The 14,581-nt window shown below is 35.7% G+C and overlaps 2 protein-coding genes across 7 annotated transcripts in view; one reads left to right on the top strand and one right to left on the bottom strand.

The window, feature by feature from the left end:
* The window catches only part of LOC139982765 (uncharacterized), a 117,251-nt gene that overhangs the window by 19,112 nt on the left and 83,558 nt on the right, over positions 1-14,581 (top strand). The window lies entirely within an intron of this gene.
* Positions 1-14,581, bottom strand: part of LOC139982764 (uncharacterized) — a 29,654-nt gene that overhangs the window by 9,831 nt on the left and 5,242 nt on the right. For both annotated transcript variants that reach the window (XM_071995845.1, XM_071995846.1), the window contains 12 exons: positions 13,536-13,638; positions 12,905-13,049; positions 11,484-11,679; positions 11,051-11,141; positions 10,259-10,332; positions 8,276-8,323; positions 6,827-6,880; positions 6,442-6,484; positions 5,995-6,057; positions 4,912-4,971; positions 2,553-2,578; positions 1,474-1,530 (listed from right to left, as the gene is read on the bottom strand). In XM_071995845.1, the coding sequence (XP_071851946.1) occupies positions 1,474-1,530; positions 2,553-2,578; positions 4,912-4,971; positions 5,995-6,057; positions 6,442-6,484; positions 6,827-6,880; positions 8,276-8,323; positions 10,259-10,332; positions 11,051-11,141; positions 11,484-11,679; positions 12,905-13,049; positions 13,536-13,638 (960 nt within the window). The remainder of the gene's footprint in view (positions 1-1,473; positions 1,531-2,552; positions 2,579-4,911; positions 4,972-5,994; positions 6,058-6,441; positions 6,485-6,826; positions 6,881-8,275; positions 8,324-10,258; positions 10,333-11,050; positions 11,142-11,483; positions 11,680-12,904; positions 13,050-13,535; positions 13,639-14,581) is intronic.

Raw genomic sequence — 14,581 nt, 5'->3', positions numbered from 1 at the left:
TTGCGCATGCCCAGAAAGAAAATTTGCACTGAGTATAAACAAGACAATCCCTCATAGGGTTACTGTTGCAGTTTTCACTGAAATCGTCATCACTCTTCGAAAACGTAAAGAAGTTGCTCCATTCTTTGATCATTTTATTGTTCTAGGTATGGGGGTAATATCTGTGAAATTTTATGTTAGCATGATAAGCAGTTTGTTCAAGTGAGCTTTGAAAAAAAAATCCTTGTACACTGTTTGTATTGTGTGTGCCCCTGTTGATACTCCAGTGACCTCTGACATCATATCAATTTAATATGCTTATAATATCATTAACTTGAACTCTGAACTGGTTTTTTTATGGAAAATTTATAATCACCATATATCTGCAGTGCAAACATATCAGACGGCCTCATATCTAGTATGTGTAGTTGTTATGAACAGTTTAAAAAAAAAGAGGGTCGTTTGAAAAATATAAAGCAGAGGTCAAATGCAGGAATAAGCCCCATAACTTTGGTATGCAATAACTGAATAAACTTACTAAAAAGATTGTCTGGGCTCAACAGAGATCAATTAGTGAAAACTTTGTAACTACCATAACTTGGAAGTGCGAAGGTCAAATGACTTCTTATTCAGTATATGTGGTCATAACTAGTAGAAATTCTGAAGGCAATTTTTAGGTCATCAGTTGTCTTAGAGGATTGGAAAGCACATCAGCTCCTTGTGAGACTTCCTGATTTGGCAATAAATTATTGACAAATTATCAGAAAGAGGTGTGTATAGGCTTCTGTATGCCTAAAATGCAGAATCATCCTCTCTTATAATAGATGTGACCCACTTTGTATGTAAGTTTATTTCTGGTGTATGTTATTGAATCAAGGATCAGACTAAAAATTTTAACTTTCAAGAAGAAATGTAATAGATCACTTTCTCATGTTTACAGTCATACAGACTATAAACTAATTTGCGTGGGGAAAGTGTTGTATATATACCTTTTGGCGGCCCAGCCTTTTCAGCCTAGCTAGACTAACCAAAACAATAGTAATGTGTTTATTCGTTCTCCTAAATGCATTAAAATTTCTCTTTTTGGCACCAAATAAATATTTTTCATTGCTGCTTTGAAGCTGGAATGTGAGTTGAGAAGCTTACTAGGATTGCCAATTTGTCAAATTATGGTGTAACATGCATCTTGCCTGATATATTCAACATTCCATGCTAAAATAATGATGGTCATTTGTAGGTCAATGAGGTCCATTGAAAGTCAAATATTAGATATGCAAAAAAATTTCTGCCAAATATAAAGGTGATCAGATTGTCCCTTGTGGGCATGGAGGTTGGAGCATGCTCCCTTCCCCACTTTTTTTGAAAATGTGCACAAATGAAAAACTGAGCATGCATGGCTTCCATAATTACCTGTACACAATAATTCAAGAAACCATAGTATGCATTGGGCTCTTGTTCTAACAAACCGTGGAATACAAATGTTTTTTATCTTACCTGTTCTTTAAGTTGTTGAAGCATCTTCTCGAAAACCGGTTTTAGTTCGGGATGTTCCTGTGAATATATTTTATTGAAATAGAAACTGCAAATGATAATATAAACTACAGAATTACAAACTGGAATATGATATAGCCTACTTTACCAATCATGTACAGACCTAATTTATATTTTAATATTGGTCATATAATGATGAATAGGACTAGCATGCAGTCTTGTGCAATGAACATCCTTAAAGGCATTGAAGACTCCCCCCAAACCACGTGCGGCCATCTGAAAAAGTTAACTTTCCGTTGCTTGCAAGTGACGTTTTGTTCGTGTCGCTACCAAATGCAGACAGTACAGTAATGAAACGTGATACCTTGTTATCTTTAGCTGGACCTGAGATGTCCATCGCTGTATTGTTTGTACACAGTGCTGTGGGTATTGACCGCAGCTGTATGTACTGACTGTACACTAGTGTCTAATTACCGATGGTAGCAAGCTGTGTGTGTGTGTATTTTCTGCGATCGATGGTGGTGTCTAACAGTTTTGTTACACCTCATTCGAAACTAGGTCAGATTACCGTAAGGTGACCATATTGCCTGACTGGAATCAGGGACATTCAATGCGTGGCTGATAAATGCGTGGCTTTGGAAAAATGTTCAAGTGCCTAAGGTGCTTAGATGTGAAATGGTGATACAAAGAGCACTTTTTAAATCAAATTTATGTTCAAAAATGTAGCTTTTTCTTAGATGAAATTACTTTACGAAAGAGTACTAGGCTAGATCGATACTCAAGAAGAAAAGGCAATAATGAAGAGTTAATGTTGAGTGTATAGTGAGGAATTATTGAGTTTCTCAAGACATGTCGCCCTTATCAGTTGTGAAGCATGTAAATGTTACTTTGAATTGTGGCAATAACTAGGAAACAATGACATGGGTGTGTGCAGAAATGTATGGTATAGTTGACACCGAATGGACCAATGCAGAATGAATGCCCTGGACCATGAAATTCTCTTGGACAGTAACATATTTGTCTTGCAAAACAAAAACAATTGTGGCATTTAAAGAGTATTGATACAATAGTCTCATACTTACTGCCTGACAATCTGTGTTCAAGATGTCTGTAGGAGCAATTTTTTATAAATTTGCGATTAAATATTATTGTAACAAATACAATATGATAAATTAGATCATAAAATATTGATACACCATTATTTCATAGGATATTCATCAGCTATAAAAATTAGTAAAATCATCCCCAAATATATACCGCTGTAGAGCTATAAAATATATTGTTTGACTTAAAGACCTACATGAAATTTGTACCTTCAGGATAGCAAGAATGAATGACACATCTCTGAGTTTCTACACTGTGCCAGGTTAGGGCCTGGCCAGAGCCTGGCACAGAGCCTGCTTGTTTCGGCCGGATCTGAACCGGATCATTTTACTGTGTTTTACCCACAGTGCTTACTTTCAATAGCAAATTCCTGTGTAAAACGATGCAGGTCGATCCCAGGAACTAGAACTTCTTAGGTTTTAAATCAACAAAGGCTTATAATGCAATAATAGTGTTGGACAGTACAGCAGATCAATTGACATACTATTGAGCTAGTAGTATTCTCTGGAATAAAATAATGCTGTCAATCCAACCCCCCCTCAATCCCCTCCCCATTTTTCTCCCTGCTTCAAACAAAATAGTTCAAGATTAAAGAACAAAAAATCATCTATAAGCATATAATGAGATCTTGATCAATTTGATAATTTTCCTCCCTCTTGTATATGATGGCATATATGCCTATAGTCCACAGTAATCAGTCGAGGCTGACATTCCATTCACTCAATCAACATGAATAAATATGAATGTGCAATGTGAATGTGTTACCAATAGCAACTTAACACACTGATAATATAATTTGGCCTTATTCTTTGAATTGTGTTTGGAAAGCTTCTTTCTCATCCTTGATTAGTATTACAACATAATTCTCACACCTAAATGAACTAGAGGCTATGTTACAAGTAATCAGCAGGATAAAAAGATTTGTCTTCATATTTGTCACCAACACTCCAGCATAGCCTAAACAAGTACGATGAAAGTATTCATTGATTGTCTTAATGTGTGAATATATTAAACCTCTTCAGGCTGAATACTTTTGATCAAATACTGTACCTTATTGTGGTAGTATTTTTGTATCTGCATAACACATCAAGAATCAAGAATAGACTGATTCCTGATTCAAATTAGTATCTGTTTTATTGTACGACTTATTGATTAGCCAGAACAATATGCATTGCTGCAACGATAGCATCAGTTTTTAACTGGAAGAAGTTTGAATGAACTATTGTAATGGTGTCGCACCTATTTAATTATGTATTTCAATGATATTTCAGAGATACTTTGACACAATGATCATTGGATGATGGGCAATCAGATATTAAATTGTCATAGGTAACAGGTTATTAGAGGTCATCAACTGAAAACAAAGATATTCTTCTTGTATTGTATTATCTTGGTATAGCTACTTGGTAATAGCTATTCTTGTGTATTTTCTTTGGGAAGGGGGCAAGGATTTGAGTATAAAATCATCTAATAGCCATCAAGGGTCATTGACAGTCTTCTTGTAGTTAGCAATGCCTCTAGAGATTTTGAAGATTTTGAATTAAAAGCCATCTAAGGTCAATAGGGGTCAAACATTGAGAACCCAATGAAGAGCTTGATGATAGTTGTTACTAACTTGGATCAGGCTTTTACTTGGTATATGCCTGTTCCTCACAAAAAAAATTCAGGATTCCTATGTTTTTGCAAATGTTCATGGTCATATGTGGTCAATTGGAGTCAAATACTTCAGAACCCAAGCTCAATGTCAGTATGGAGGCTCATCATTGTATAAAGTCATCATTGTTTATACTGTTGATCAGGTTATGTGTGAATTGTGATTAGGCTTAAATTATGATTTATGTTTGAGTTTTAGTGTGAACATATTAAAATACTAAAAACATTGTACATTTTATTCTATCATTGATTGAGCCATATATATTCAACTAGCATGTCCTGTATAAAGAAGCAATTGTTACATTTGTATTGCTATGTTGCATATTGAAACATCTACTTACAAAACCTTGTAAATCTTTGGAGTAAGTTGCTCAATATTCTGTAGGGAGAATCTTGGTTAATATTTGTTTTCTTTGGTCATGGTATTGAGATTAGTATGAGCTACTCCACCATTTTGTGTTCTAGTCCATTTCAAATATGACCACGATAGTTCAAATAAAGGTGTAATAAGTCATGATATATGACAGTATCTTAGTCTTGAAAAACTAATGTTAAGAAAGGTTGAACTCATTTTGTAAAATAACGTGTCAGATTCATTTGTAATTACTTCCACAATGACCCATTTTGAGGAATGTTACAAACTCAACATACACACTCAAGTTGTAGTTGCTCATTGTTACTTACCAAAGGAGTACATATGCCCTGTCAACTCATCCATGAACAGGTTGTCTTCCTTGTCTGTGTCTATAAAATATATGAAAGGAATATGATGAAAGGGATGGTCCATACCCTAATATCTACATTTACCAGACAAAGTTAGGTGGAATCTGCAAAAACTTTTTTTTTGGATAAACAGAAGAATGACATCAAGAGGCACATAAACAAGGTGTCACTAGATTGATTACAATTTCATCTAATAGAGTAGAAATATCATTTACTGACCTTAAATTATGCATGACACCTAATAGACAATTTGCTGCATATTTCACAGGTTGATCACAAATTTATATACTTACTTAAAACCATTTTTAGATTTGAAATAGCTGCTATTACATCATGAGTGGGGGTACATGCATTGTTCACTATTGCCAAAAGCTTTCAAAGTGTGTTACCCCAAAACTGTCTGTCGATAACTGTGAGATATCAAAAGTAATAAAATATCCCGGCACTTACAGTATCTTGATGAAAATCACTCTATGAAATCCCACGTAAAGAACAAATGCAAATATTAGGAGATATCTGAATTTGGAAGCTTGTAGTTCATGGTCTGATTATCTCTCATATTGACTACTGTAACAGCCTCTTCTATGGCCTTGCCAGTTGTAAAATCCATAAATTACAACATGTTCAAAACATGGCTGTTAAGCTGGTGTTAGGCAGGGAAAAGCTTGACAGCTCCACCGTGTGCTTAAAGGAATTACATGGTTGCATGGAACACTACGTGTCAATTTTATGATACTAACAATCATCTGGAAGTGTCTGAATGGTCAAGCTCCAGAGTATCTATGGGAGCTAAATGCTTCTCCACTTTGCAACTTGTAGGAGAGTGCTCAGATCAGGTTCGAAAAAGAATCTGTGTCTCAAGATCAACATGCAAAATATTTGGTGATCATTCTTTTGTGGGTCCATGTTAAATTTTGATTTTGTGTTCCATTATAGGTGGGCCTTTTTCCTACAAAATCAGAACCTATGTGATGTGAAAACAATGGAAATGAATAGGAAAATCAAAATTAGGATCAAAATCAAAGGTATATTCATATTATTTACCAAAAAGGGAGTTACTATATTTTCCCAGAACTGAATCAAAGTAAAGTGTACCACCAGTGGATTCTGTAAAGCAGGAGAAGAAAAAAGTCATTATCTTAGACCAATGTTCAGAATGCAGTTGAACAAAAGTGTCTGGTCCAGCCTAAGGATTGTATGAAAGAAAATGCAAGATATTGCACTCCTTGAGACATGATAATTACTTACTATTATTTCGTTCATTGTATGAACCATTTTGTTCCAAAAGATATGCCCCAAAGTGTGCGACATATGTAATGTTGATGTTCACATGTGTCCTTAAGAGAATATAATGGTAACAGATAATGTTAGTATCTGCTTATTGAATAGAATATGAGTTGATCTAGAAATAGGGTGTGACATTCAGAACTACATCAATTTCGGTTTACAAAAGTTAATATGAGGTTCCACTGTTAAAAAAATCCCACTTACCAATTAATGAGGTTGATGTGGAGCATGTCACTCTTTCTTTACCCTGCAAAAAAGTAACACACTAACAACTAACATTGAAATTTAATAAACAGTAATTCTTTAATCTGGAAATATGCTATGATAATCCTTGATTGACAATTTAACCCACTTTCATAGTATGATCGAGCTATAGTTATGGTGCAGTGTCTGTCTGTCTATCTACCTACCCATCTGTCTACCTACCTACCTATCTGCCTACCTATTTATCTAAATACCTACCTATAAAAGTTGAGTGGGTGTAGTAAGGTGGAGATAAAATTCATGTTTTCATTTCATTCAGCTGCATTACAGCTTTTACAGTCAAGTTTCAAGACACAGAGTTGAATACTGTTAACTCAATACATACCACATTATCACCATCTCCTTCTCCTTCTGGTAATGCCTCTGTGTCATGTTGGTCCTACAAAAACAAAGAGAGATGCTAGTTTAACAAGCAGACTTTGCATGTAAAAAAATATGTTTTTATTATTATTATCTTTCAAAAAGATGAGTGGGTGTGGTAAGGTGGAGGTAAAATACTTGTTTTCATTTCATTCAGCTACATTTCAGCTTATACCGTCAAGTTTCAAGTCACAGAGCGGGATTGGAACCCAGGCAGCCGGAACACTACCACCTTAATATAAACAGGGTTGGAAGCCCCTAATATAATCCAAAAAATCAATTCCCATATGATGGAACTTACCTCACAATTGAAGTAATCCATACCTATTATAGAACTTTTCTCACACACATACAGTTGTGGAACAATTGAAGTTATTCCCTTATGATGGAACTTACCTCACACACTTACAGTTTTGGGACAATTGATGTAACCAATTTCAATGTGGAACTTACCTCACACAAATACATTTCTGGGACACGAGCAATCCATCGGTATATGATAGAACATACCTTACAAACAGTTGTGGGACATACGATTGATTCCCTTATGATACAACTCACCTCACACACTTCCAGTTGTGGGTCAAATGAAGTAACCAATTTCCATATGGAACTTACCTCACACAAATACATTTCTGGGACACGAGCAATCCATCGGTATATGATAGAACATACCTTACACACAGTTGTGGGACATACAATTGATTCCCTTATGATACAACTCACCTCACACACTTCCAGTTGTGGGTCAAATGAAGTAACCAATTTCCATATGGAACTTACCTCACACAAATACATTTCTGGTACCCAATCAAAGCAATCCATCTCCATATATGCAAGAATATACCTCACACACAATTGGGACATACAATTGATTCCCATATGATAGAACTAACCTCCACACAGTATTGGGACAATCAAAGTAATTCATTCCTAGTATTGAACCTACCTCACATACATTTGTAGAACAATTGAAGTAATCCCAAGTAATGCCATCATAAAACTTCTCTCACATACAGTTGTGGGACATCTAGTAACCCATCCACATTGATTTGGGCATTAATTTACTCTAAATTCCCACCCCTCCCATAGATTGCATTGCACAATGTTGCTGTGATGCATATACACATCTTTCTATAATGAGCTCTCCTGACACAATAATTGTAGCTCATCCCAGTCCATTAACCTGCCTATGACCCTCTTGGATGGCCTACCTTACTTACCCTTACTATTTATGTGGAAGTTAAAATGATCTATCAGGATGCCATGTGCTGTTTCACTTAGTTTTGGAACATAACATCACATCAGTGCCCCATGATTATACTCATTCTGTTTTGACAAAAACCTCCATAGTGTGCACAGTGCACCAATGTCCTATATGGGTGAATACTGTTAACTCATTACCAATACATACCACATTATCACCATCTCCTTCTGGTAACGCCTCTGTGTCATGTTGGTCCTACAAAAACAAAGAGAGATGTTAGTTTAACAAGCAGACATTGCATGTAAAAAAAATGTGTTATTATTATTATCTTTCAAAAAGATGAGTGGGTGTGGTAAGGTGGAGGTAAAATACTTGTTTTAATTTCATTCAACTACATTACAGCTTTTATAGTCAAGTTTCAAGACACAGAGTGGGATTGGAACCCGGCAGCCTGAATGAGAGCCGTCACTTATTCCACTGCACCACGCTACTACCCTAATATAAACAGGGTTGGAAGCCCCTGATATAATCAAAATAATCAATTCCTGTTAGATGGAACTCACCTCACATACATATATTTGTGGGACAATTGAAGTAATCCATTCCTATTATAGAACTTTTCTCACACAAATACAGTTGTGGGACAATTCAAGTAGCATATTCCCATATGATGGGACTTACCTCATACACATACCGTTGTGGGACAGTTGAAGTAATCCATTCCAATAAGAACTTACCTCACACACAAACAGTTGTGGGACGATTGAAGTAATCCATTACTATTATAGAACTTACCTCACACACATACAGTTGTGGGACAATTGAAGTAATCCATTCCTATTATAGAACTTACCTCACACACGCACACAGTTGTGGGACAATTGAAGTAATGTACAGTATACCCATATTATAGAACTTACCTCACACACACAGTTGTGGGACAATTGAAGTAATCAATTCCTATTATAGAACTTACCTCATACACATACTGTTGTGGGACAGTTGAAGTAATCCTTTGCAATTAAAACTTACCTCACACACAAACAGTTGTGGGACGATTGAAGTAATCCATTACTATTGTTGAACTTACCTCACACACATACAGTTGTGGGACAATTGAATTAATCCATTCAAATGTCAAACTCAACTCACACAAATAAATTTGTGGGACCCAATTGAAGTAATCCATTCCCATATTCCATAGAACTCGCCTATTTACATATATTTGTGGGACAATTGAAGTAATCCATTCCTATTATAGAACTTTTCTCATACATATACAGTTGTGGGACAGTTGAAGTTATCCATTATAGAACTTACGTCCCTCACACACATACAGTTGTGGGACAATTGAAGTAATCCATTCCTATTATAGAACTTACCTCACACACACACAGTTGTGGGACAATAAAGTAACATATTCCCATATTATAGAACTTACCTCACACACTTACAGTTGTGGGACAATTGAAGTAACCAATTTCAATGTTGAACTTACCTCACACAAATGCATTTCTGGGACCCAATCGAAGCATTCCATCGATATATGATAGAACATACCTTACACACAGTTGTGGGACATACAATTGATTCCGACATGATAGAACTCACCTCACACTTACAGTTGTGGGTCAAATGAAGTAACATATTCCCATATTATAGAACTTACCTCACACACATACAGTTCTGGGACAGTAATCCATTCCCATTTCAAACTTAACTCACACAATTTGCGGGATCCAATTGGGAAATCCATGCCCCTGTTCGACACTGATCCCTTTCTACTATCTTTCAGAGGACTAGAATTATCTTTCATGATTTCCACATAAGTTACCCTTTCTACTACCTTTCAGATGACTTGAACTGTAATTGGCATTACCCTTCATCCTTAGCACTCGAAATCGAGTCCAGGTCTCCAACCTAAGACAGAGACCAGCAAGCCAGCAAGACATGACTCAAAGACCTGTCTTGAGACCAAGACTGGTCGAGTCCTACAACTCTGGAAAGTACTACCTTTGAGAGGACCAGAATAGGCTTTGGCCATACCTTTCACAATTTCCACATATATTATCAGAAGGTACTACCTTAGAAAGGACATGAATAGTAATTGGCAATAACTTTCACAATTTCCATGTGGTCAAATGATTAAAAAAATCGAATTGGGCAAATGAATTGTAAACTGTAACTTACTGGAAAAACATCGCAGCATCTTTTCTCCACAGACAACTGCCCAAAGCAAACTTCATGCCAAATCCCTTGACACACTGTAAGAAAATGAGAAGAAATCCCATATTAACATTTTCAGTTTGTGTTGCTGGGTTTGCATTCCTGCATATATTGTTTCATAACCTGCAAAAGTATAGTGTGGGACTGGGAATTTCCCCAATATATAGCAAAACATAATTAAAGCAAAACACCACTTGTGAAAAAAATATTACCGCTCACTTTTGTAGGGAGGCAAACGTAATATGAAATTAAAGGATAGCTCCAGAACTTAATTCAACATAAATAAGAACATTATTTAAGAATTTTGGTGAAATTTTAATTAAATTCCTGCATGCCATTTTTGAGGTATCAGCATTTGAAATTGATGAGTTCTGTACCTTGTCACTACTGCATTTGTGGAAACTCAAAATATGCAGAATTTTATTCCTTCAGAATGCCTGCAGTGACACAGTTTCTACCTTTGTGAGGTCTTGGTAACTAGTGATTACTTATAATATTGTTCCCCTTATCCATACCAGTTAGGATCATATAGTATCTGAAGGCACTACATTGATGAGGATTTGAATACTTGTATAAACTAGTATTACAATTATGTAATTTTTGTATATTCTCTGAAAGTACTGCCTTTGTGAGGACTTGAAAATAGTACACAATTTTGTATTCCATTGCTTGCCAGTTATCAGTACAGACATTTTCATATCAAATATAAACCTGAAAACATAAAAATGCCAATGTAAGGTGAATAAACTAATTTACCTTGACAGAAAAGTCCATTCCATACGGGAGATGTGCAACATTTACATCCTTCCTGTTCAAAAGTTTTGTCTGATAGTTTATGAGGCTTTTCCTGTGTAGAAAATTAGACACATAGAATTCTTTGCTTTATATTCCAAACTTGAGATACATAGTAACAATGAAATGCATGTAAAATATAATAAATTAGTTCCAATACTGTTAAGGTCATGAAACATTTACTCTGCAAATTGGAATATAATGTATGCATCCTAGTGTAGATCTACTATTTTATTTATTTTTAGTTTATATATTTATTTTAGTATATTTATCTATGAAAATACAACATGTTTAAAAGTTCAATCTTCATTATCGCTGAAAAATATGAATGTATGAATTTTGGACTAAATAATTGTAACTATTATCATAAATCCTCATCAAATTAATCCATACTTACTTGGTGTTGCTTGAGCCGCCAAGGTAGAGATGATACTCCATAGTCATACCGAACTTCATCGTTCACCTTTATGTCTGCTGTAGCAAATAAACACAAGTGTGGAGAGCCTTGCACGTCTATAACCTTCATGGAAGAATTTCCCCTGATGTCATCATTAGCAAACTTTGCTAAACATGGATTTGCTGAAGCATCGATACTGAAAGAAAACAAATCTTTAATATCAACAATATTGTACTGCTATGGATGGCAGGTGGGAAATAAATGGGGTTGCAGGTTGTGAATCCAGAGCAAGTAGATACAATCTGAAAATTAAGGGAAAAGTACTCTATATACAATATACTATTCAACAGAATACATGAGGTGATTCAACCATTAGGCATAGGTTGTACACATCTAACCACAGTTAATCCTTTAGGTAAATACAGTCCTCCTGGGAGGTGTGACATGCTTGCAAAGCCAATTAAAGTCTGTCTACATAAATTAATTCATGCATGTAATACTAAGGAGTGAGTGTTTACAATTTGGAATTAGTACCACTTAAATGTTTGTTTATGTTTGGTAGTCATGACAGTACTTGTTAGACCCCTTCATGAAGGTGTGAAGGCTAAATCACAACTGACAGGCAAGATGGCTGTACTCATAGGCATAGGAGGCAGGGGGGGGGGGGGAGCTGCAGCCCCCCAACCAAAAATTGTTTGGGAAAATTTGGGCAATATGTTGACAATTTTTCGGGCACCTACTGAACTAAATATATTTTGCAATGTGTTTTTCAATGGTGAAACTGATATTATCATTATTATTGTAACAACTTCCCCAATAAATATAACCAATATGGAAGGGTAATAACACGAAAAATGATTGTATGTTATTGGCATGCTATTTAATAACCAATGAATGCCTATATGATATGCACATAAACATGTTGACGCGCGAAAAAGTTTGCTTATATTTTTCGGGCAAGTCGTTACAGCCCCCCCCCCCCAAATCAAATTGGGCTCCTACGCCTATGGCTGTACTAATACTTGTTCCCTGACTTAGTGCCTATAACTCAAGGATGGGGCTGTAATGGATGTTAGAATAGCATGATGTCATTCTATTAAAGATAATGGAACTGTTTTACTTAAGTTTTGGGCAATATTTGTAATATTACCAGCTGTTGGATTCAGTATTATTCTAAAGTTACTCGCCCTGTTTGCTATTGCCTATTCTGTTGGGTGGTAGACACACTACCTGCATACCACATGTATTATTGTGCAGTTGTACCATGCATATACATACATGCTGCAGTGACTTAAAGGTGATCCATGCACTACTACCTTACAATGTACTTTTTTGGCCATCTGGAGCTGACCATGCACTGCCAGTCAGGCAAAGATAATCCCTATAACCACCCTTAATTTCATTAAACATAAAAAGCTTACCAGCAATTATTTCCTTTAAAACCAAAGTAGTAATGGAAAGTTGAGTCACAATCTGCACCGATTTCATCTGCTGTTGTCAAGTTGCCTCTGTACTCTGCTATAAAATCTCCTGATGTGATATCACATGTAGCAAAAAGTCCACAACCTGTGAGACAAAAGATCATTATATATTGTCGAAGCAAGGTACTGTATATATATATATATATATTCAGAAATTTGCAGACTTTCAAAGAATGACCAAAAATGACCCCACTGCCTTTTGACTGCTATTCCTCCCCTTATGACCCAAAGATCACTGTTTCAAGTTTTGTAAAATTCCTATACTCCTGTATGAGAAGAAGCAACTAGTTAAATATGAGTGGCATATGGTTAGGTGGGTAAAGTAGGGTAGGGCAGGATATGGTAGGGAAAACAAGGAATAGGATATTACAGTTTGCCTACAAAAGCATTATTCCAAAACCTTTGTACGCACCTTAAAGGTTGAACACACTAAATACTTTTAAACACGCACTCTACACAAGCTATTTCTTAAAGCTTGTATGCTTGTTTAACATCCACTGAGTTATTTGCAGAACTTAAACTTTGTGAGCAAAAATGCAACAAAACATAAAATTATACAAAGTTGACTTACCAATCCAGTCATTGACAAATCTAACTTCCAGTCCACTAGGTTTATCGTTTTTGATGCAATGATTTCTAGCCTTATCTAATGGTGAAATTCGACTGCGTCTGACCTGGTTAGGGTAAGAATTATTTAAAACATCTCTGAATGTTCAAACCTTTAATAGCAATATATTCATATCATAGGGGGCTAGATAAAGATATATATGTTTAAGGTATTGTCCAGTGACAAAATTACCCTTCAGAAGAATAAAAATAGCTGAAACCGACTCAGTAACTGTTACTACTTGTTACGACCGTACATAACCAGTGTTTTGCCTGTTTTTGTTTTCACCCCACTTTTCTACGAAAGCCCATTAGTACAATTACAAAAATTCATGATCAAAATAGAAAGTAAGAAATCTTGATGCCCAAAAAAATTCTGGATGCCAAAAAAAATCAATCACAAAGCAAAAAAAAAGAAATTCACGATGCGGGGAAAAACTGCATGATGCAAAGAATAATATGGGATGGAAAATATACAGAAACGGTGCTGCAATCCATCAAATAAAAATGCATAATGTGCAGTACAAAGTCTACCCAGGTCGTGAACAAAATTTTTGCGTTGTGATTTTCTTTTTGGCAGTACGAGTTTTTTTTTTTGGACATTAGGATATTTTTTTTTTGGCATCATGCCTTTTTTAAATCTTTCTTTTTGGTATTGTGATTTTATATATTTAATCTGACTCTTAGGGGAAGGGTCATTTTTTCCCTTGCAAACCTTTTCTTTTCCACTCTCAACTCTGAAAACCTTTTATTTTTGATGGTTCTAATGGACTTCATACTTTTCACTACGCTAGTCAATAGCTGCGTTCGATTTGCAGACCTGCGCCGCAGCTCGAGCCGATTCGATATCAGCTGAGCCAGCTTGCGTATCAACGGTGTAGTTACAGGCGGCATGCTATCCATATATAGGGTCATCAGTAGTATATAGGCCTAACGGTGGTCTATGAAATATGAGCTAAGGTTACTTGATACTCGAATAGCCTAACGAAGAAACGTTCAAAATGAATGATG

The sequence above is a fragment of the Apostichopus japonicus genome, chromosome 16, assembly GCF_037975245.1.
Source record: "Apostichopus japonicus isolate 1M-3 chromosome 16, ASM3797524v1, whole genome shotgun sequence".
Lineage (NCBI taxonomy): Eukaryota > Metazoa > Echinodermata > Holothuroidea > Aspidochirotida > Stichopodidae > Apostichopus > Apostichopus japonicus.
Note: the sequence above shows the minus strand (reverse complement) of the source record. Positions and strands in the feature narration are given on the sequence as shown.